The sequence below is a fragment of the Melospiza melodia genome, chromosome 24 (assembly GCF_035770615.1).
Source record: "Melospiza melodia melodia isolate bMelMel2 chromosome 24, bMelMel2.pri, whole genome shotgun sequence".
Lineage (NCBI taxonomy): Eukaryota > Metazoa > Chordata > Aves > Passeriformes > Passerellidae > Melospiza > Melospiza melodia.
Window position 1 is genome coordinate 4,202,665 of NC_086217.1, and position 23,781 is coordinate 4,226,445.

Sequence of the window (23,781 nt, forward strand, 5' to 3'; positions counted from 1 at the left end):
ACATCCAAAATCCAGCCCCTCTGTTGGTAAATGAGTGTGTGGAGACTGCACTAACCTAGAACATACCAACTCCTCAGTTTGTAGAAAAGTACTTTTAATCCTCAACAAAGCCATACTGCCAGTGTTCAGATGTTTCCATTCCCATTGAACATACATGCATAAGATAAAACAAGGCATTACAATAACCCTTGACACAGGATGTTTGAAGTTACAAGTCATTTGGTACCAAATCAAGAGAAATCATCACTGTAAAGATCAGCCCCTGTCAAGCAGCAGCCTGGTGAGCCAGGGCAAGCACACAGCAATGCAATTATTAGTACTGCTCAGTGTGGACCTCCCAAACACCATCCCAGGCTGGGTCTGTGTTTGTGGCCTGGTGTGTTACCACCTGCCACACAGCATTGGGTTAGTAACAATACTAATTAAAGTTTGCCCACGGTAATTTCAAAGCAACCCCAGTGGATAAAATTTATAAGCAGTAGAATGCATTTAGTTACTATATAGAAGTTAAACATTGACAGTATAATTGCAGAAATCTTTTCAAGCTAAAAATAAGCTGACCCAAGACATTAAGTTGAGAAAAGTTAACACAGAAAAAAATGTTTAATATTAACTACAGAGACAGTGGGTATAGTACAGAATGTCTTAAGCAAAAGATACACCAATCAGTACTTACAAAGGAATGAACCATTTTTTTGCTTAACATTACAATTCTCATATGTAAGTTCATATATGTAGGTTGGTAAGATTTACCATTCTGGAAAAAATAAGGTGTGTATATCATCAGCTAGATGTGCTCACTGTATGCTCCATTATTTTACGCAAGGCCCGGGTGACTGGAAGTGCAGTTGTCAGGCATTTTAATTAACTGGACAGCCATTTGTTTCTGCACGACAAGGCATCATACACAGGAGCAATCAGGAGACAACAGGAAACAGCCAAGCACTCTGCACTGCAACACGCCACCTTAACAGCTAACCAGCATTACTCAACTGCTACACAACTGCGCCTAGTGCACAAAAATACATAAGAGAAGAGATTAGAATTGAGTCTGGTAAAACAATCCTTGCAAATATCAACTGTCACCTGAAAAGATTTCTATCAATTTGAATTTGAAGATGCTATTTTAAGTCAAAGTTTTTCTTTCTTATATATAAAAAAAAAAGCATTTACAGTAAGTTTCAAGTTGAAGTTTTGTGGACTTATTTAAGGATTCAAAATAAAATTGAGAGTACTTTTTGACAGTTAGCTATCAGCATATAATGGCTGCATGATTCCTCAGTATGAAACTGGAGGCAGCAAGTTACCATCGATTTTAATTTCCAATAGAAGTCAGCACTATATAAACAAAAATGAAGTTTTACCTCAAATATCCAAGCCAATATTGAAATCGGTAGTCGTTCACTTCACTAAATTACAAGAAATTTGAATAACAGCAACAAAATGGCACATAAAATGTAAAATCTGCCACTTGAGGCGCAACTTAAACAAGTAAAAAGTTAGACAAAATGTTACAAAATAACCTTTTCAACAGCTGGTTGCTCGGCCAGGGTCTCTCCAATGGGCTGAAGACTCAAGCGATCTTTTCCCCCCAAAGGCGTCCTTTATCTGGGCTCTCATTTAGCTGAAGCATCTAGGTTTGAAGAGAGAAAAATTCAGCCAGGTTTCTACCTTGTCCATTTTGGGTGTGGATGACTTCAGGGATACTTCTAGTTGTGTTTCAACTGGCTTTGACTAATTTAATTAAGTTTTAGGAATTTCCACAGTGTTCCACCTCCCCCCCGTGTGTTGCTTTACTTCAGAGGCCAAATGTAAGGTTTGGTTAAAATATTTAGTTACAAAGGAGAATAAGCACCAGGCTGTGGATCAAGCCACCATTAACTTCAATTCAGCCTGTTCACCACTCAATTATTCAGAGTTCTATAAAAGTTACAAAACTAATACTTCTTCATAAAGACTTAACTAAGCTCTAATTAGCAGTCAAAACCGAAAATGTGACTAATTTTGCTACAATTATCTAACTCCAGAGCTAGCTCAGGCCCTTTCCTTTTAAAAAACAGGACCAAACAGTTTGAAGGGTTAAAGACACACTATCCTTTCCCCACCCAGTGTATCCTTAGATGCCTCTTCAAGATGTCGACTTGAGGAAAAACTAGTTTCCGTGGTTTTCTCTTTGCAAGGAATTTTACCACTTTTCTAGGACAGTTATTACCTCCAGTCAGTACAACGGCCACTGAACCGATCTTCCGTTCTAAAAGGATAGTGTATCTTTAACAGTGTAAGACAAACCTGCTCCAACACACGCCCACAGAAACTGGTCCCTGGAGGATCAGCCAAATCAGTTAAAATCTGCAATACTGGCCAATATTCTTTTAGCAAACAGGAGACCGCAGCTTTAAAGGGGAAAATGCAGATGTTGGATAAATACAGTAAGAAATAGTCATTTTCATCATAGGTTGCGTCTCATACAATATTTTATTAAAACCAAGGCATTAATCTTGCAATAAAACATTTTCTCTGTTAAAAAAAAAATTTCTCCGTAGAAAACCCTTCAGTAATTATTTCCCTAAATCAATAACCAAAAAAATCACTGCTCAAGAAAAAAAAAACCAAAACCAACAACAATGTGCCCCACTAGGATTCGCTTGGTTCAGGCTATTAATGCTCCAAGAACTACCCAACACCCCATCTAAGCGATCTAATAAAGTAACATGCATCCTGTGCTGACCCCGAGGTACATTACCATGTTCCTAGGAGGATACAGCTCCTTCTTCTTCCGGAGACTTAGGAGGGCTCTTAGACCTGGATCTAGAGTTGGATTCCCTCTTTGAGGCAGGGGGAGGGCTTCTAGATCTAGACCGGGATCTTGACCTGGATCGGGATCTGGAGACAGATGAGGACTTTGACTTGGATCTCCTGGCAGATCTGGACTTGGAGGTGGAGCGAGACCGAGAGCGTGTGCGAGACCGGGATTTGGATCGACTGTAGCGGGACCGACTGCGGGACCTAGAGCGGCTCCTGCTTCTAGATCGGCTGCGACGGCGTCTTCTAGGGCTAAAACACACCAGGAGGAAAAAAAAAAAAAAAAAAAAAGGCGCGTTAGAAGTTGCTCAGAGGTGACGCACGGACTGGAGGGAGTGCTGCGGGACAGGGAAGGCGGAACAGGACGCACGTGGGCAAGAAAATGAGTGTTACGAGGGCGCCATTGTTCAGAGTGAGTGGCCGGGGGCTAAACCTACTACAGGGCGAAACTCTTCCACTGCGAGGGAACCCCACGTGCCTGTGCTAGCAAACCTCTAGTAACCCCCCACTTGCTCTTCCCAGCCCCACCGCGAAACTCACTGGGAAAAGGACACAGGATCCCAGGATCGGTCCACTTAGAAGGGGCAACAGCAGGTCACCCGGTCCAACCTTCCTGCTTAAGCAGGATCGGCCTAGAGCGCATGGCTCAACTCTGCGTCCCTACCATTCAGTGACGGAGACCTCGCTACCTCTCTAGGCAACCGACATGAAAACAAACGGCTCCCACTGCACAGGCGCACAGCTGAGGCTCATCTCCTTTAGTGCCCAAACTCCGCTGCCCGTTCCGCGGCGCTCACCTGCGGCTGCGGCGGCCGTAGCCGCTGCTGCTGTACCGGCGGGGCGGCGGCCCGCGGCGGCTGTGGTGCGAGTCGGGCGGGCGGCCGTAGCGGGCCATCTGCACGCGGAGCTCCCGGCCGTCCAGCACCGCCCCGTCCATCGCGTCCATCGCGTCCTCCGCGTCCCGCTTGTCGTGGAAGCGCACGAAGGCGAAGCCGCGGCTCTCCTTGGTGTAGCGGTCCCGCGGGATGTAGACGTCGCCCACGCGGCCGTATTTCTCAAAGACCCTCCGGAGGGTGTCCGGGGAGGTGCGGTAGGTCAGGTTGTCCACCTTGAGGGACGTCATGCCCTCCACATCGGGCGGCGGGCGGCCGTAGCTCATGGTGGGCAGGAGCCCCTGAGGGGCGGCGGCGGACGAAGAGAATAAACCTGAGGGGTTTCAAGGGGGTCAGCAGCCGGCGCGGCCCTGAGGGCGACGCGCCTCACGCCGCGGGGCGAGTCCAAAAAGGAAGAGAGCTACAGCGCATAGGGGAAAGCCGCGGGGTCCGCAGGGAGCAGCACCCACCTCAGGGTCCGAGGGGCGGCCCGAGGCCGGAGCGAAGCGCCAGGAGCGGCCGCCCCGTCCCGCCGCGACGAGGAAATGAGAGGGAACCGCCCGCGCGCGCGGCTTAACGGCACAAAATGGCCGGCGGCGCCCCGGAAGGAAACGCGGCACCGCCCCGCCCGCGGCGCCGCGGGAGCGACCCCCGATCCCTTTTTGCTCCTTTTCCCCGAGGTGGTCCCGGAGGGAGCGTGGAGAATCCCCCTGTAAATTAATAATTCGCCCGGCAGTTGGAAAGTGGTTGTTAAAACGCCGCCGCCGTGACCCGGAAGAGCTCGGTGGAGGCGGGGAAATTTTTGAACAATGTGTGTTGAAAACCGTAAATAAACCACCCCAAAATAGCCGCAACAATAAAAAATTAGGACACAGCAGTGTGTGTGGGAGAGGGAGAGAGGCGACAAAACCCCACCGAGGGAAAAAAAACGATGGTGAAGTGAATGACTTGTGGCGCGGGCGGGCGGGGACGGTTTAAAATGGCGGACGTGGAGGGGAGAGCCGTGAGGGGAATAGGGCTGGCGTCTGCCACAGCGGTTCTCCCGGTGCGGCTGCTGTGCGAGCTCCGTGCCTTTCCTGCCCACACTCCGCTGCGTGCCTGTGGCGGCTGTGAGGGGCCGGGCAGCCCGGAGCGGGCTCTCCGCGGGCTCTCCTTCATCGCTGCGGTGCCCGGGGAAGCCTCCGAGGCCCCGGCCGCTCTGGATGTGCCGCGGTGGATCCGCTTCCCACCGGCTCCTCGGTTGCCTGTGTGAGCCGAGCAGGGAAATGCTAAAATCATCCGCACACCGGCCCACTGTGCAGGTTCGTGCTGTGGGAGATTTGCAAACGCACCCAGTGCCACTGATTATGAGTGGGATTTTCCATTCGGCCAGTGCTCAATCATCTCACTGCCCACTCATCCCATGCTGAGCTTCTCCAGGAGGGTGTTGTGAAACACAGTGTTGAAAACTTTGCTGGAGTCAAGATGGATAGTATCCACTGCCCTCCCTCATGCGTCCATGCAGTTGTTTCATCACAGAAGGTGATCAGGTTTGTCAAGCAAACCTTATCCCACTTCAGATCTAGTTTGAACTCTCTCAACAAGCCCTTCTAACTCCTGGGCCAATATCCTTTTCTCCCTTTGAGACCTCTGTTTCTTTAAACCCTTTACTGTAGACAGCAGAGGTAAAATGTGATTTGTCATTTACATCAATCAGTTCTGCATTTCCTTCTCTGTCCTTTTGGCCAGCATTAAAGTAGAACTGATTTAGTTGAATTCTCCAATCCCAGATGCTCAACAGAACAGACAAAGGATGGTAACAGGAAAAAGTGGCCATTTGATCAATGCCTGATCCTCTCTCAATTTTGCTGATGTTTTAACAGAGATCTTCAAGACTCGAAGATCAATTAATCTTAAATTGATTATTTAGAAATACTGTGAAGTAAAAGATTAATAGTATCACTTCCATCCCTGGAGGTGTTCAAGGCCAGGTTGGAGTGGGCTTGGAGCATCCTGGTCCTGGCGAAGGTGTCCCTGCCCATGGCAGGGGTGGGATGAGATGGACTTTAAGGTCCCTTTCCATCAAAAATTTCACCAGTCTGTGATTCCATGATTCTGTCGTTGAGTGGGGTTTTTATTTTTTGGTTTGGTTTGTAAGGTTTTGGGGTTTTTTTGTGTGTGTGTGTTTTTAATTTTTTAAAAATTATTATTATTATTTTTTGCCAGGTGTTATCTAGTGCCGAGAAATTACAAATCTGAAAAACTGGTACAAATAACTTTATTTTAAGGGCTGGGACATTTTCACCGCTTTAAACAGGAAAAAGGTTGCTTTGCCAAAACTGCATTTCCCATAGTGCACAAGGGCTCTCACATCGGGCTGGGTCAGCTGATCCAGGCACTGAAATGTTCTTTATTTCCTGTGCAGGACATGGAAATGTACGAGCGGCTCATCCTCCCTTCGTCAGGTGATTGAGAGGCCGGGGAGCGCAATTCTGATTTCAGCAATGCCGAGAAGCTGAGCCCATTCACCTGCTCGATATTGGGAAAGGGATGCCATGGAGTAACAGCCTGCAGTCAGCCCCAAAACCTCATGGGAACAGGTAGAGACAATCCTGGACTTCACCTTTTGTACCACACCTTCTTATTTTTCAAGTTTTGTTGCATATTATTCAAAAGGTTTCCAGGATTCTTGATTAATTGATATTTTCTGGTAACTAATAAGTAGCCCTAAGTAATAATTTTCAGCCCTAAAACCTCATGGGAACAGGTAGAGACAATCCTGGGCTTCACCTTTTGTACCACACCTTCTTATTTTTCAAGTTTTGTTGCATATTATTTAAGAGGTTTCCAGGATTCTTGATTAATTGATATTTTCTAGTAGCTAATAAGTAACCCTAAGTAGTCATTATTTTTGAAGCTTGCTTTCTTTTATGCTTTTTTTTTTTTTTTAAAAACAGAGGTTAAGAGGAAACTTTTAAAAGAAAAAAGAGTTTTTCCAGACTGAAGCTGAGGACCTGGGAAAAATACACAAAATGTCTCCAGAAGGAAAAAAGCTTTTCAACATCATTATTTTGGGAGTCTCGTTTATGTTTATATTCACTGCTTTCCAATCCTGTGGAAATATCGCGGTAGGTGTCACTTTCAATTCGTGCCACGTTTCTGTCTCAGTTATTTATCCTGGCTTGTCTTTTGTGTGCTCTAATGTTGCTTTATTTGGGATTTCCTAATGTGCATAATACTTTGACATTTATCTTTTTTTGGTTTAGTTTGAAGTAGATTAATGTGTTTAACCAAATAATTCAGCAGGTTATCTTTTTATGATAGCATAGCTACAAATAAAACTGAGCCTGATTGCTTGGGAAGTAGAAAAATACTCTTATAAAATGTTTGAGGTTTAAAATAATGTCTGCTTTAACACTTGTGGTGTTAGACAATTGAATTACACTGAGCCTTGCATACTCTGTATTGTCCCTTTCAAAATATTTGCCTAAGTTATTATTAACCATGCTATTATTAACGGGATTTTCATAATCTAACAAACTAGATATTGAGGGGGAGTATGAGGATAACACCTGACAAACAGATTTCTACAATTACTAAACTGCCAAGTCACCTTCCAGCTGAAGGAGGTACTTGCTGCTCTTTAGTATCTCTTTGCAGAGCAAAAATTGAGCACAGCATAATCCAAATTTGCTGTTACTATTTAAATTTGTAGACGTGTGTTACTGCCAGGTTTAGCCCTTTAACTTCCTGAGCTGTACTGTTAGTTCTGCTCCTGCAGGGCAGTTAGATTTCAACATCCCCTTTGAGCCCACAGGGTTTACAGCTCTTTTCTTGCATGCAAGAAGGATCCTTGCTGGGTTCAGATAGATAAATGTCCTTCACTGCATCACAGAAAATTACAGAAATATTTAGACAGTGTATTACAGAATAAGACAGAAATATTACATAAATAACTACTTGGGGTAGTTTTTGTAAGTTCCAGTGCAGTGTGATACTTTCTGTGAGCTCTCAAGGGCAGCCCAATGATCTCAGAAATTCTGCAATGAATTCAGCACCTCACTGAATTGGACTTTGTGATCATGCAGTCATGTAATTCATCGTCATAAAAGTCTGTGCAAGTGACTTTCAATCAGATCTGCCTGGCAGTCCAACTGACTGCATGGTCTCATGATCACTAAAGCTGATTCAAGGGGAAAAAAAGGAATAGGGAAATAATGGGAAGCTGAAAAGAGTGGAAACTCTTAGCAGAGATTCATAGTTAAGTCAAGATTATTCTGAAGCTTCTCCTTTTTTCCCCACTTTTATAATTAAGATAGTCATACCTATCTACATAAGAAAGGTCTTAAGTGAAACAGAAGTTTTGTGAAGTATTTTAGCTAACTTATAAAATTATGATTTAGTAATAAAATACTAATTTCTTCTTCAAACATAGATGTTTCCTTGCCAAGTATCTCCTGCATCTTTGTTGTGGAGGTGGTGTGAGTTGTAATTAACATTTTAAATTCTTTGTAGTGTCTATTAATGAATAATTCTAATGTTTGATACTGACTTCAAACCAAGGTGTTTTTCAAAATACAAGATAGATTCTGACATATTACAATGTATGATCTTCTCCTCACAGCAAACTGTTATCACAAATTTAAACAACACAGACTTCCATGGCAGTGGCTACACGAGGTAATTACACAGATTTTCTTCTTACTTTGCTCCTTGCAGGGTGAACTTAGTTACAGCAGAGAGACACTCTCAAGAGATTGCAGAGTTCTGCTGACTTCATAATTTATTGACACACTTAAAGCAGTTTAAAACAGGCTTCTCACAGCTCTGCTCTGAATTATTTCCAGTTGAACTACATATCTGGTTTGCATGTTTTCTTTGTAGGGTGAAAAACCACTGTCATCACATTCTCAACATTTGTCTTAGGAGGTGAAGAAGGTGGAAGTTTAAAAATAAATAAAACTGCCAACTCAGGCCTTGGTTGTTTGCTTTTGTACGTGGTGTTTGTGTAGGACAGGTGGTGTGGATCAGCTCTCAGGAAATACAGCTCAAATGTGAAAGGAGCAGTCAGAAAGACAAGCAAAGCCACAAAAAACCATTCTCATTGAGTCAAACTTGTCAGGCATGATCAGGGACCTTTTGCATTCCAAATTAATCTGTCCTGTAGGAAAACTTCATTGCTCCTTTGAAGGGTTTACTGTCTTAATTTAAACTAAAAATGCCACTGGCACAAAATATGTTTGTAAAATTTCTGTGGTGTATCTGGCAGAAGATGAAAACCTCACTGGCAGATAAATGAGGTTCTAGAACATTCTCCTCTAGACTTACAGGTACAAAATACAATAACTGCTGTTCAGGCAGTTTGACAAATGCCTGCTGTAAATTCCAAGATGTCATTGCCTGCAGTAGTTTGGGACTCTACTCAGCAATCCAGGGAATACTGTTCACTCCTGAATTCCCACATGGGTGAAGGGAACAGAAGAAAGTAGGGAAATGAACCATTGAAGCTTTGCTGTTAAGTTATGTATGTACTTAACTTGATATTTTGAAATCCACTGATCACTCTTAAGTCATATTTTAGCCTATATTTTATTTTAAGTATTTAACACTCTTTTTTTTTTTATTTTTGTAGCATGTCCATTATTTATGGAGTATTGTCTGCATCAAATCTTATATCACCTTCCCTGGTTGCAATAGTGGGACCTCAATTCTCTATGGTTATTAGTGGTGTGTTTTATAGGTAAGTATTAATTTTGAGTTTTTTCCTGCTTCCTTGGAAATATTTTTAAATTTTTTTTTTCCCATCTAAGGCTCCTGTGCCATACATGAAATTGTACTGGCTAAGCAAAGCCTCTCACAGAGATACCCCAGGTGTTTAACTGCAGAGTACTGGAAACAACACATTTTTTTCCACAGCATTTCCAGACTTTGCTGACTGTGGAATTGAGGTTATGCTCTCAGATTAATAACAATATTTTAAAAATTCTATGTGCTTAGAAGGGTGAAAAGATTTTTCACATACAACCTGTTTTTCAACATTCCTTAGGAGAGAGTAGCTGATTTAGAAGCACCTAAGTGCTTTAATCTGATTGTTAAAGAGCATTGTCCACTTTAGGTCAGTATTCAATGCCCTGATCTCTTCTGTTCCAGCCTGTACATTGCAGTCTTCATCCAGCCAGCCACATGGGCTTTCTACACTGCCTCTGTGCTTATTGGCATTGCAGCTGCTGGTAAGCATTGTTCTTACTCTGCTGACTGTTTTTTTTAATGAGATTTGAATATGCCTTTAAAATATTTTTATTTCCTGAACAATATATTCTGTCTGTTTCAGTCCTCTGGACAGCCCAGGGAAATTGCTTGACTGAAAATTCTGATGAAAACACCATTGGAAGGAACAGTGGAATATTTTGGGCACTCCTACAATTCAGGTAAACTTTATTTGTTAATTAATTTTTTTGGTTGTGCACACATTCTGCCTTTTTACACATTTTGCGTTGAAAATGACTCCCCTGGGACCTTGCAGTCAGTGGGAAGGAGAGATGGAAGCAATGTTTTTATTGGTGCTGTGCATTACAGAACAGGGAATGAAAGAAAGCTGAGTATTGCAATCTCAGCTGCTAAAAATATATATTTCTGTTAGGGGAGCATTTGAGGGATGTAACAGCAATTTTGGTTGTGGAGGGCTGTTCCAATTTGTGTCCTTTAATGAGGGAAAAGCTGGTTCTCACTGCCAAGGTGAAGATACTAAAGTTGGACCTGGCAGTCAGAAGCCAGAAGAGAAATCTTGTTTTTGGTGGCTTTCTGATATTAAACTTTGAGTGCTGCTCAACTGAAAAAAAATCAGCAAAAAGCTCAGCATCAAGAAGGGCAGTGAGAACAAGGCAGGGAATGCTGTGTTGTGGCCATTAAGTGTTTTGTGCAGAGATAGTTAATGCCTCTCGTGGGAGTGTAATACCATTAGGACATAGAAAAAAAAATTGAAATTATACAGGAAGATAGAGCTGATGGCTTGAGGAGAAACCGAAAAGGTTGGGACTCTTTCCTGTGGAGGAAGAGCAGCTGAGGATGATTATCCCCAAAATGTGGGCAGCAGGGGAGCTGAGTGTGGAACTATTGCTCACAAAATGCTGCTGTGCTGAACTGGGGTCACTGGGTGAGAGTAGGGAGGGACTGGTTTGAGACAGATAAAGTGCTTTTTACAGTGGGTGATTACATTTTTGGAGCTTGCAGCCTTGGGAGTGTGTAGAGTTGGATGGTGTGAGCAGGATTGAAAAGGAATCAAAATTCATGGGAGACAGGTGCACACATAGTTCCTGAAGAGAGATTCTTTTGCCACCTCTAATGCAGCAGTTCTGATTATTCTCCCAGAATATATATCTGGGAGATAACCAGGGGAATGAACTGCAGAAATGCTGAGGGTGCTGAGCCTGCATTGCTCATGCTGCTGTGGGGATGGGATCCAGGGTTGGGAGAACATCAGCCTAAAGCAGCATGCATTTGTCAAACTTTGTGTTTCTAAAGTTTTCAGTTCCAGAATTAACCCCTCAGTATGTTATCAGAGTACCAAATTCACAAACCCACCTGATTGTGGGTTTTACAGTGAGTAAAATACATGGGTTAATAAGAAGAAAATTAGCTTTAAAACTGTTCAAAATCATTTATTCAGAATGACTGTATTTTGGGAAATGGTAGTTAGGGACACAGAATTTCCTTGAGCTGAACAATCCTTCAGACAAAACACATGACCCTGCAGAGGAAGTATTACAAAATCACCTCCAGAAATATGTCAGCTTTCTAACCTACATGCTTCCAAAATTAGAAGCAGCTTAGATGCAGATTTCTTCATTTTTGCCACCACCTTGTGTCTTGATGGATAAAAACGAATAGCCAGCATTTTGGGGCAGAATCCTCAAATTTGTTTGAGTTTTATATAGAAGCAGTTGACATGGAGAGTGACTCATGTCTTTATTTCTTTCACGATTGCACAGCTTTGAGATGTTGTTGTTGTATAAAATAGTAATAATGTGGTGTTAGTACCCTAATATTTTCATAGAATGTATTGTTGACCTTTATTCTTTTTGTTTTCAGCTTGATTTTTGGAAATCTGTACATATACTTGGCTTGGCAAGGAAAAACTCACATATCAGGTGGGTACTGCTTGTTTATGTGGCCAACCTTTAAACACAGTAGCATGGATTAACAGATGAAATAATGAAATCCAAAGTGGCAGGAAGCTTATACAAAAGCAGAACTTTTTTTTTGTTTTTCCTCCCAGTTTATTGTAGGTAGTCTCTTCTCGGAGATTTCCCACAGCAGCTACTGTGGGATTTTCCCTGTGCAGACACATTTGTGCCAAAATTCACCTGGGGAAAGTGTTCTGGCTGTATGTGTAATAATGTACACACTGTGCTATTCCAAAGTAAGCTCCTGGTGTGGAGGGTTCTTTAAATCATACTGGAGATTGATAAAGCTATGAAATAAAGGAAAATAAAGGAAAACCATCTCAGTTTTTACTTCATGTCTGCATTAAATGTGCTGGCACAAAGCACTGTTGGGGGCAGTGGCTGAGATGAGGCGGCACTGCTGGGAAGGTGGAGAAAGAGCTCTCTTTCTTTCTTGGCAGAGTTTATGAGATGAACTTCCTGATGGGATTGTAATTAATGCTGTATTTTTTCCATTTGATGTTGTGCTTGACTGGCAAAGAGCAGGAACTGAGTAACAGTAGACTTTATTCATGTTCTTGAGCCACACAATGTCAATAATCTGGTTTTAAACCAAAGATTTCTGTCAACTGTTCAGGCCAAGGAAAGTAGAGGGGTGGAAATTCACTAAGAAAAGTGGTGAAAATAAATTTTAATAATCAAAAATGAGTGCTGCTGGGAAGGCAGTGCTCTGTAAACAGGTAAGTTTGATTCTCCTGTTCTATAATTGCTGATAATTTTCCTTATTTAGTCCTAATGTTGAATATCTACTTGAATGGTCAGTTCTTTTAACAGATGATTTAATTCTGCTTAAGTCAATCAGGAATAAGATGTTGACTTTTAAATGATAATTATCAGGTTTCAGAAATAACAGAACAGAGAGAACAGTTCACTTCTTGTTTCTGTTAGCCCCATCTTTTCAGGTTCTCCACAGATACAGGTTTGGTAATGACACACTGGCTAAATTTAAAGGTCATTTTCTGCATTCTCTCACCTGTAAATCAAAGGTTTAAGTGTTGCTGGAAATACTGGAGACACTTTGAACCTGGGGAAGGGTCTCAAATTCTGTGCATTCCAAACTTCACTGCTCTGCTCACCACAGAATAGAGCAATTAACTATGAGGCAGTTCTGCTCTTACACATCCCTCCATCTTAAATGTCTTGAGATTCCTCTTTATTGGAAAATTTTATATGAAATCCTAACAGCGTTTAAAAATCAAATCACATTTAAAAATCAAATCTTATTTTACTACCTATATAAAAGTAGCAGAGTCATTTCAAGCTGTGTAGCACACCTTCTCTTTTTGGATCTGTGATCATACCCAAGTTATTTTTAGGACAAGTTTGCAAGGGGGAGGTAAATACAAGCATAGGTAATATCTTCAGGGTCATGCATTAGTTCAGTCACAACTCTTTGCTGTTATTTGCTTTTTTCCCTGCTTAATGCTGGTAACTGGGGGTGGCTTTTGCATTAAATGTGACTGTGACTGTGCTGCAGTAACCAGCTTTTTAGCAGAATTGTCCCCTCCAGCTGCTGTGACAGTTACTGAGGTTTTGGTGGTTTTAGTGCCTACAGTTTATCATGTCATGGTTCTGATGCTGGTCAAGAGATTCTCTTAGGTATCTGAAGGGGTTTGGGGCAGTTTGTGTCCAGTCTGAATTACAGAAATATTCAAAAATGTACTTTCTTCTGCTAATAATTTATGCACTTCCTTTAATTGGCTGCTCCTTGGTCATTGCCTTTGCATGGCAGAGAATGCGAGGGACCTCTTTAATTTGCTGATATTTTATTAGCACCATAAAACTGAGACAGGAGTTTGCCAGCAGCTCCATGTGGAAGGTAAGCTGGAAAATTAGTGTGTGTTCAACACTGTAGCATGTGTGTGTTAGTTGTTGGAAGGTAGCTGGATTGGTTTGGATCTCTTCTGCACATCTGGTTATGGCTCTTGTTTGTTTTTCCACAGAGAGCGATCGCAGAACTGTCTTCATTGCTCTGACTGTTATCAGTCTTGTGGGCACAGTTCTGTTCTTTCTGATTAGGAAACAAGAGGACACAAAAGCTCCAGGGGATGATGATTCCACTAATGAAATCCTGGGGGAGAGCTCGTAAGTGTTGATGGCAATAAATGTTGTCACAGCTCCAGAGGAACACTGTGCATTCACTTCCCCTCTGTGCTGGGAACAGGAATCTTATCAGCAATCTGGTGGATTCACAGATTTAACACAAAAGTGTCTGTGTTTTAACAATGAGAAATAATATTATTGATAAGGCATATTCTCAAGGGTGAAGTTCAGTACTGCACATGAAGTTTTTTCCTTTGATAAGCAAGTGCCTTGCAAAAGATAAACTTCACCTCTTCTCCACTGATTATTATTTATCTTGCCCTCATCAGCCCATTTGAAAGGCTGGAATAAACAGAAAATACTCCTTTTTTATAGGTTGTTTTACAAACTGGAACATGTTTTTTTCCTGTCTTCTCTAAGTATATATTCCACCCTGATAAATACATTAGAAATGCACAGTTACACAGATTCAGTGCAATTTTGCCTAAGGCATCAGCTTAAATATTTTTGCTTTATTTAAAGAACAATGAAGATGTTAGAAAAACATCAGTGAGCATGCCTGTGGAAAAAATGTTGAAAGCTAAAAATGTTCAAAAGAAAGATTCTATTAAGCAAGCATTCACCAGTGCAGGCAGCAAATAGATTTTGTGGTTACCTTAGATCTCAGAAACTTTAAAAAATACGTTGGCATATTCCAGTAGAAAATGTACAGAAAGTTTGAAAAATGAAGGTGCCTTCCAGCACAGCAATAAAGTGATTATTCTCTTCCATTTTGACCAAATAATTTGTTTACCCAGGTCTGCACGAAACAAAATGATGAGAGCAGTGGCTGCCTTCAGTAAGTACAATTTCACATAAGAGTTGCTTCAGCAGAACCTGGCATCTCCTTGCCAGCTCTCTGTGTTTGTGCTGATGATGTGATCATGTACAAACCACTTCAATCACATACCTGAGTGGTCCAGGAGAGATTTGGAGTGTTCCTCCTTTGATGTGACTCAGAGCCAAACTGCTTTACAACAGTGAGCACAAAAGGAGCAGGTTACTCCTTGGGAGAGGCAGTGAGACTGAAAAATAAAAACCAGCAAACATATGAAGATAAAAAGAAGTCAAATAGGTTGTTTGATTTTGTCACCAGTTAACAGTTTAGAACTGAAACATCTGCAGTTCCCTTTGAAGCTTGATGTGTTCTGCCTGAGACTGTTAAGTTTATTGTGAGGATGTGGAGATCTTCACTGAAAATCTATTTATCCTTTTAGGAGACAGTTGCCATGAACTGAGAGCACAAAAATACAGAGAGCAGAAAATTGTCTGATAATTGAAAACTGTGTATCTCCTCTTTAATATTTCCCCCACTGCATTTCTTACAAAATACAATTTTTGGATGGCACATTTCTTCTAGATGGCAGATTTAAGTTGGTTTATTTGACACTCTGCTGTAATAAACAGTAAATTAAACTTTAATACACAGTTTGTATAATAACCAATTCTTGCTTTAAGCAAAGAGCAAAAGTAACTGAAGATTATCTTAGTAGTATCCTCAGAAGTTTTATTAATTTTCTTTATTGTTTCCTTACAGAGAAATCTATTACACTGAGCTTCACCAAAGAGATGCTGCTTCTCAGTGTTACCACAGCCTACACAGGTATGAAGCCAGCAGAATTTCACCATGGAGCACTGGCAGGGCATTGTTTGGAATTTTAACAACAGTCTGGAATTTTAATCCATATCTCTGAACACATTATTTGGATATTTTAATTATTTTTGGGTTACTCATGACATTTTTGTGTCCTGGGAAGGAGCAGGGGTGCATCCAAACCTGCAGGTGCTGGTTCAGTAAAGTTCTGGGTCCCAAAGTGAGAGGCAAAATTTACAGAGCTGGCTTTTATGGGATTTGATATTGCACTATCAATAGATTGGAGATTGTTTGTTTAATGCAGCTGTATTGCATTTGAATTAAAAGAATGTTTGTACATCATCCCTTCATTAAGAGGTTCCCAATGCTCTTCATTTTAGTCTTGGTTCAATTTGGAATCAGTTTAGTAATTTCCAGCTGTTTTTATCAATAGGATTTGCTGTGGCAAGAGTTCTCACCCTTTTTAGCAACTTTCAGTTAAACTTGGTCTGCCATCCTTGGACCAATGTATGAGTTGTAAAATAAAAATGTATTTTTGCAATATAAGTGATTCTTCCACCAAAAAAACCCCTATAAAATACTTAAGGTTTTTTTTGGGGGGCATTTCTTTCTCCTTATTTGGCTTCAGATATAGTTTTTTTCATGCTCAAATTAGGTTTTTTTATAAAATAGATGTACTTTCAGAACCCAAGCTCTGAGTCACCGTTAGGAAAAATTATTGTTATGTGAAAAGAAAAATGTAATTGTGATCAAAATATCAACATTGCAGTTTGCAGCAACTCCTGGTAGAGAAATAGCAGGAGTAACTCTGGAGTTGGGCTGCTCCAGCCACTAATCTGAGTTACAAATGACTTCACAGCATCTCCAGTGTTGTGTTAACCCAGATTAATTCACATTAATTCCTCTGGGGATGGGAATGTGGAGCAAGATAACAAGGGAAGGGAGTCAGGTTTTGCCTGAATATCCTGAAATTTGGCTTTACAGGTGGCATAAAAATAACTCAGTCCAGACTGGGGGAAAAAAATATCTGCTGCCATCTTCTGGATCTGGGCTGGTGTTGCTACTTTCTGTAGGAAAACAGAAAATTCCCTGAGGCCAACGAGGGTTTTTATTCCAAAATTACTGGAATTAAGATGCTCCAAGTGCACCCTTGTTATTGAAGCCATGCAGTTCATCCAGGCAGGGCAGGGTGAGCTATACCAGCATTTGGCTGTAGCCAAAAAGCAAAGGATATAAATTAGAAAGTTTCATTTGAAGCTGTTTTTCTTTGTTTAGGAGTAACATTTTGTGTTGTTTTAAATACACTTTTTTATTGAGTTTAGATTTTTAAATTAATGGTTGCTCATGGTAATGTTACCTGAGGCAGTGGTGTCACCTTTCCTCACACTAATGGCAATAGAAAGGAGGAAAGAAAATTTAAAACAGTTGTTCAGAATTTAAAACTGTTTTAAAACAGTTTAAAACAGAGAATTTAGGGCAGTTGTTCTTTCTCAGCTTAAATTCATTATGTATGTATAAAAAAGTTAATTTTAGGATTCTTAGCTCCTTATTGGTATTTGAGCCTGCAGGGACTTTTGGGAATGCCATAACTTGAAGTGGGGGGGGAAATCCTTAAATGAAATTGTGCCTTATTTTTTCAGTTAATTTTGTTAATAATTTGTTAAATGTTAATAATAATGTTAATAAATGTAATATATAATGTAAATAAATGTTAATAATAATTTCAGTTAATTTGTGTTATTTCACATGGCATTTTTTATTTGATAAAATTCCAGAGGTTTTGTAGAAGTAGAAATACAAACTGTAGGTTTATATTTGTTTAATATAACAAAATATAAACATATATATTTATTATAAACCTATATTTTCTATATTGTTGAATATAAACATTTTAGGTGTTGGGTCAAGAGTAGCAGCCCTGAACCTGGGTGCCTGTGACACCAATTAGTGTCACTTTGCTAATGTGGTTTTTAGGAACTGGTATAGAAGAATATAATAATTACATCATTTAAAATTCCCTCTTTGCTTTTATTACCCACATCTAATTTAAATATTTGATTTGAAAGATACCTGAGGGCAAAACAGCCTTTAGACATAAAGATTTTTTCATGACTTTTATGAGAGTGCATCTATCAGTTCTGTCTGGTTTTCTTCCAAGGTTTGGTGTTAACATTCTTTTCTGGAGTGTATGGAACCTGCATTGGTGCTGTGAACAGGTTTGGCAGTGAAGAGAAAAGCCTGATTGGTCTCTCTGGTATTTTTATTGGTGTTGGAGAAATCTTGGGTGAGTCTAAACTTGCTACCTTTTGACAACAAAAACGATTAGGCTGATGCAGTTATTACATTTATTTTAATTTTCTTGTGTTTTGTGTTTTTTTGGTGTGTTTGGAGCTTCCAGCAATAATTATGTGAACATAAAATGAAAGAGCAGCAATAGAATTGGCACTGTGGTTCCTCACTGCACTGTGAATTATACCTTACACTGTGTGAAGTGGATGTAAACCAATTCTAATATTCTGCATTCCTCTGTGGAGGAATAGAGAGACTTCAAACGTGAGAAACAGTGGGCTGCAGTGTTATTAGGGAATTGAAACCATTTTGCTATTTTAAATAGTATTATGTTTGCATTTTTATTACTTCTTGAGTGACATAATTTTAAAATTTTTGAATAAATGCTTACACTAAGCATTTCTTAAAGGATTTCTTCCTTTAAAAAGTTTGCTTGTGTTAAATGAGATGTGATATTTGAATAAATCTGGCTACAGGTAATATTCATTAAGTAAATGTTTCTTTTTTTCTGTAGACTCAAGCACTGAGGTGTTTAGCAAAAAACCACTGTTCATTAGCAGCTCAGATCCATTGAGTTGCATGTGTTTCAATTAAGAGCTGAGCACAGGCTGTCTATTTCCACTTAGTGATGTTGCAATACTGAGCTGCTGGTTAAATACTTGCCAAAAGCTGAAATATGTTCATCAGCCCCCATCTGATCAATCTCCTGCCCCATTTCCCTGGCAAACTCCTTGGGGCTGTTTGCATGTCAGTCAATCTTTGTTATCCGATGTGGGAACGTTTATAATTTAAATTGTCAGTATTTAAATCTCCACTTCTGATGGAATTCTCTCCTTTTTTCTGCTCCTGCAGGGGGAGGAATCTTTGGCTTGCTGAGCAAGAGGAGTCGCTCTGGCAGGAACCCAGTGGTGATGCTGGGCATCCTTGTCCATTTCATTGCCTTTTATTTGATTTTTTTCAACATGCCAAATGATGCCCCCATTGCTCCTATGGAAGGAACAGATCAAGTTGCTTATATGATTCCAAGGTATGTGGGATTTTTTTTTGCCTTTGGTAACTCAGGAGGTGCATAAAACAGATTGTTTCTCTGCAGAAAATTTCTTGAAGTTTTTTTTTTTTTTTCTGTGTAGTGACTAACTCCCTGGAAGAAGCTTTCAGGAATTCTGTTTTTGTTCAAGGTAGATATTCCACCAGTGTGCACCCAATTTAGGAACTTGAATGGCATAAGAATAAAAAGCCTGGGGATGAATAATAGCAGTTGTGTCACTTGGCAACTGATGTTTCTGACATGTAGCACAATAGCAAGACCAGCATCTATTGTAGTGAGTGTTAAGAATTCAGTTTATTTTAAAACAGTCTTGGGCTCAGCTTTACATCAGGGAGCACCAGCCTTGCCCTGTTGCTCTGGTTTTTAAAGTCTTCCAGTGCTTTTTGTCAAATTCCACTTGATGTGACTGCAGCCTGTCCCTTACAGCACTCAGTGTTTGGGGGAAGAGTATAGAAAGCTTTCTTATCTCATCATTACAACTTTCTTTTGGGCTGTATTTTGACCAATTTGTGTGAAAATCCTGTGCTGTCAGTTTTGCAGACCCAGCTGCTACCTTGCATTCTAAGCATTTGTGCCTGTGCAGGTGACTGCTCTTAGCTGGAATATTTTTCTGCCAAATGAATTGGTATTTCTCTAACATTCCTGCAGATTTTTGAACTCACCATGTGCCTCAGCTTTTAATCACTGCTGTGTGGGTTTTGTGGCTCCAAGCACTGAAACCTTATTTTAGTGATTCTAATTCAGTGCAGAATTGACTGCAGGTAACAGTAACAGAAGTCTTGGCATTCAAGAAATTAAAGCTGCTGAAATCACTCCTTTTGCCAAGTCAGGCATTCCCAGCTCTTTTCTGGGGAAATTAGAAGTGTGATAACTTTCTTCCATTCCCACTTTCCAAATAAGCCTGCCAGAAACACTTTATAGATGTGTGAGCTGTTTGAAGGAATGGCTTTTAAATTGGAATTACTTTCTCCTTCAGCAAAGAGGTGGCCATGCTCTGCAGCTTCCTGCTGGGGCTGGGGGACAGCTGCTTCAACACCCAGCTCCTCAGCATTTTGGGATTCCTGTATTCAGAGGACAGTGCTCCTGCCTTTGCCATCTTTAAGTTTGTCCAGGTATTGCCTAACACAGCTTTTTGGAAGCAGGATTGTTGGGATGCTACTGAATTACTGGGTTGGGCTTTTTAATCAGCTGAAAAAAATGTCTCTGCACATTATTTCATGCTGAATTTTGGTGAAAAATAGTTTTGTGAAGCTGGAAACAGTTTCTTAAAGCTTTGTCTGTGTTGTTTCTAGACAAAGTGGTTTGAAATACCAGAGATTTTGGTAGTGGTTTTACCATTTGATATACCAGCTTGCAATGCTACAAACACTTTGGAGTTTGGTGATCATTTTCTACAGTTGGATGCTGTTTAAATAACAAGTAAAAACTAAATCTGTTGTGGGACATGCTGAGACATATGTTGAGGTATAATGAAGCCTTAAGATTCTCTATCTACTACAAAAGCATTCTGAGAGCTTCATATTAAACTGTCTCTGTGTCACTTTGATAATCCTTCTGTAGCAGCACCAGCCTGGAAATCCCCACTGATAATCTTTTCCCTTTGTTTTTCCTCTCAGTCCATCTGTGCTGCAGTTGCCTATTTCTACAGCAACTATTTCCTGCTGCAGTGGCAGCTCCTGATCATGGTGCTGGTGGGTTTCTTTGGAACAATCACCTTCTTCACCGTGGAGTGGGGAGCAGCAGCAGCCCTGGCTGCCCGTGGCTCTGACTACAGCAGCATCTGATCCCTGTGCCAGGAGGAACAGCACACGGGGCTGGGGAAGTGTCAAAAAGGTGAAAAGTTGCTGCAGAGGTTGAGCTGGAGGAAGCTGCTGCTTCAGTGCAACTGAATGTGAAATAGGAGGGGAAAATCATGCCACATTTGAAAGGCTTTTATTCCTTGCTTTGGCCATCTGAGCGTGGTATTGTGTTGTTAAAAATCTGCTGTTGGGAATGGAAGGAAATGTAGGGAACCATGTATTGAACAATTCTCTTCTGAGATGTCCCTTTCAGAATGTAATTGCCTAATTTCACTCTACCATGCACTACAGAATTCGTTTGGGGTTTTGTCTCTTAAATTATTTTTCCTATATTCTAGTTCTGCAGACATTTGAATTCCTATATTGAATGAGTGATATTTTTATAAGGTAGATTATATTGCAGATCATGTCTGCACAGCTGAGAAATCAATTTGGCATTGAATTTTTCAACAATTAGATGTGAGGAAGTATTTCTGTGGGAAATGTTGCCTTATTCTGTTTCCCTCAGCTCCTTGTTTCCCAACCATTTGTTAATCTATTTCATGTGCTTAAGTTGTCAGGTCCGTGGGGTTTTTTTGTTTGGTTGGTTTTTTTTCTGTTGTGGGCTTTTTTGGGTTTGCTGGTTTTAATTTTTTTTTTCTGTAAAGAAGTCAATCAGGTTATAGTGTGACATGATAGATTTTTACAAGAATTTGAAGAAATCACCCTTGGCCTTCTTAAGGCTGGGATATTGATGGTGGAAAACAGCTTCTGGCTCAGCATCTCAGAATTGAGCTGTGTTGGGAAAGGTGCTGAGCCTTCCTCAGGGTATTGCTTTATGAAGGATCATAATCCAGAGCTTCCCTCTCAGAATCTCAAATAATTCTTTTGAGTTCAGTAGCATTTTCATCAATGATGGAAATCTGTGATGGGAGCACTAAGACAATTTTTAAAAACAGAAATAGTCCCAGAATGTGAACTGTCAGAACAATATTGCAGTGTTTATTCTACTGCATTACCTGAAACACTTGTCCTAAGTTGTTTTACTCAGTCTGTTTTGGGAAAATTGAAGTGTAATTGAAGTGTAATCTTACTCCACCAAATAAGAAAGCAAGGTTACAGGCACAGTAACTGAATTTTAATCCAGAACTGTTGTAGGTGATGTAACAGGCAGTGACTGCAGCTCACCCTGACTTCATCTGCCTACATAAAACTCTGCAGTTGTGTTTGGTGGGCAGAGAGCAGGCATGGAACACTCAGGAGGTGTTTTTAGACACTCCATGGAGCTATTTTTAGAAAAGTACAATTCACCAACCTGCTTTTATGCCCAGTCAGAATATTAATGCCTTGTCTTTAAAGACAATTTTAAAAAGACTGTTTCACATGTCAGTAGCTCCCACGTGTTGTAACCCTGTAGGAGCTGCCAAGGTTAACCCTGGGGAGGGAGGGTGGCATCTCCTGTGACATTTGCTGTCACTTCTGCTCTCCAGGAGCAGTGTCACGAGTGCAGCACAGCCAAACAGCCCAGGGGCATCTTTTTACAGGGATGGAGAAAGGGATTTTTCAATTCCCAGGGATAGAGAAAGGGATTTTTAAATTCACAGCAGGTTCTTGCTGTGAGATCAGCAAGGTGTTAATGGGGGGGATTGGAGGGCACCTGAACATCCAGCAAGCTGAGAAATCTGTGAGGACAAGCAGCAGAGAGAGGTTTCTGTGTATTCCCAGGAGATTTAATGAATGATGTAAAAGAGAATGAGGCAGAACATGGATTTGAGTGAGGGGTTACCAGAGCCATTCCAATCTGTCAGGCAGCCTGAAAAAGCATTCAGTGCTCAATCAATATGTGATTAATGGGACCAGCAGCACTGCAAAGCCTCTCTCTCTCCCACTCCTGTTATCCTGCAATTTGCAGCATATGATTTTTATATACTGAGCACTACAAATGTGTGGATTAAAGGGTGCTGCCACTGATTAAAATTCTCTTGTTGCTACACATTTGCATTTTCTCCAGAGTACCAAAAGGGATAAAGAGCTTTTTTTTTTCTCAAATAGCAAATTACTGAATTTTTTTCCTCCAAACCCTGTTCTCCCCATCACCTTAATGAGAGCAGAAAGACTTGAAAGTTCACAAGGAGCAGTTTGGGGGAAAAAATGATTTTTGGATCTTGTGGTGATGAGTAACTTAAAAGTGCTTTTTAAACAATGTCATTTTATTGTAAGTAGGTTATGGCTCTCATGAGGTTGCTTTTTAAATTGACCCCTTTTAATTATGAACTTCTGTGATGTTCATTTGCCATATAAGAATTATATGAACTATTTTATTACAAATTTAAAGTGCTAAGTTTATGTACTTTCAAAAAGCATTTTGAAACCAATTCAGAGGGACACTAATGAACAAGGACTTGTGGGTTTTCAGTACCTCTGTGAATCTGATGCTGTACTTCTTTATTTTGCTCTCTTCTGGTCTGACTCAGTATCAGATAATCTTAGAAAGCTGCTCAGAACTATTTATAGGGTCATTAAAGGGAAGTATTACTGCTCTGTGACAAGATTTACAAGAAATCATGGCACTCTCCAAGCTGCATCATGGACAGCTATTCTTTTTTACAATTAACTATATAAGTATTGCTTTTGACATTTGATCTGAAGAGAGAGGCCTCAGTTATTCAGGCTGCTGATGACATATGATTGCTTTTCATTTATTCATATTTCTTTAATATGCCAAGAGCTGAAAGATCCTCTCTAATGTACACAGCTGTTCATTTGGTTGAAATTTTTGGTGTAGCAATATAAAAAGCAGTAACACTGACATCCATTTATGATTCCATCTCTTAATCTGTTAATCAGCATTTGCCAACCATGAGGCTGCAGCCCCTTCATTTCACCTCAGTGGCCTTTGCACAATTTCATGTTAATCTGAATTGGGAGCTCACTGTTAAATAAAGATGGATTTTGCTTTATCTGTGGGTTTGTTTTATATTATAGATTTCATCTTTATAAGCAAAATTATACATGAAGTTGCTTTGGTTTATTAAAAAGTCCTCTTTCATTTTTTTCCCCTCATTCTTTTAGGGTGTTACTAAGGTTTAATATCTTGATTTAATATCACATCCTC

The 23,781-nt window shown here is 40.6% G+C and overlaps 2 protein-coding genes across 10 annotated transcripts; one reads left to right on the forward strand and one right to left on the reverse strand.

Moving 5' to 3' along the window:
* Nucleotides 1–77: 77 nt before the first annotated feature.
* On the reverse strand, nucleotides 78–4,243 carry SRSF2 (serine and arginine rich splicing factor 2). Of its 9 annotated transcripts, none has more exons than XR_010030458.1 (5): nucleotides 4,145–4,243; nucleotides 3,600–4,008; nucleotides 2,744–3,054; nucleotides 1,524–1,633; nucleotides 78–1,009 (listed from the first exon to the last, which is right to left on the reverse strand). XR_010030458.1 is itself a non-coding variant. In XM_063175742.1 (4 exons), the coding sequence occupies exons 2-3, from the start codon at nucleotides 3,959–3,961 to the stop codon at nucleotides 2,751–2,753; spliced, it is 666 nt and encodes a 221-aa protein (XP_063031812.1). In that variant the 5' UTR covers nucleotides 3,962–4,008; nucleotides 4,145–4,243; the 3' UTR covers nucleotides 78–1,633; nucleotides 2,744–2,750. The 9 variants fall into 9 exon arrangements, 4 of the variants coding, with proteins under 4 accessions (XP_063031812.1, XP_063031813.1, XP_063031810.1 ...); XR_010030456.1 differs by adding an exon at nucleotides 2,290–2,393 and having other exon boundaries at nucleotides 78–1,633; XR_010030457.1 differs by having other exon boundaries at nucleotides 2,290–3,054.
* A 240-nt stretch (nucleotides 4,244–4,483) lies between these two features.
* MFSD11 (major facilitator superfamily domain containing 11) lies at nucleotides 4,484–23,626 on the forward strand. The gene is made up of 15 exons (XM_063175737.1): nucleotides 4,484–4,608; nucleotides 6,079–6,253; nucleotides 6,611–6,781; nucleotides 8,278–8,333; nucleotides 9,286–9,393; nucleotides 9,804–9,883; nucleotides 9,985–10,081; nucleotides 11,742–11,800; nucleotides 13,819–13,960; nucleotides 14,716–14,756; nucleotides 15,495–15,560; nucleotides 17,710–17,835; nucleotides 18,693–18,867; nucleotides 19,865–20,000; nucleotides 20,505–23,626. Exons 3-15 carry the CDS (start codon nucleotides 6,686–6,688, stop codon nucleotides 20,670–20,672), a joined length of 1,350 nt encoding a protein of 449 aa, XP_063031807.1. The 5' UTR covers nucleotides 4,484–4,608; nucleotides 6,079–6,253; nucleotides 6,611–6,685; the 3' UTR covers nucleotides 20,673–23,626.
* Nucleotides 23,627–23,781: the final 155 nt, after the last annotated feature.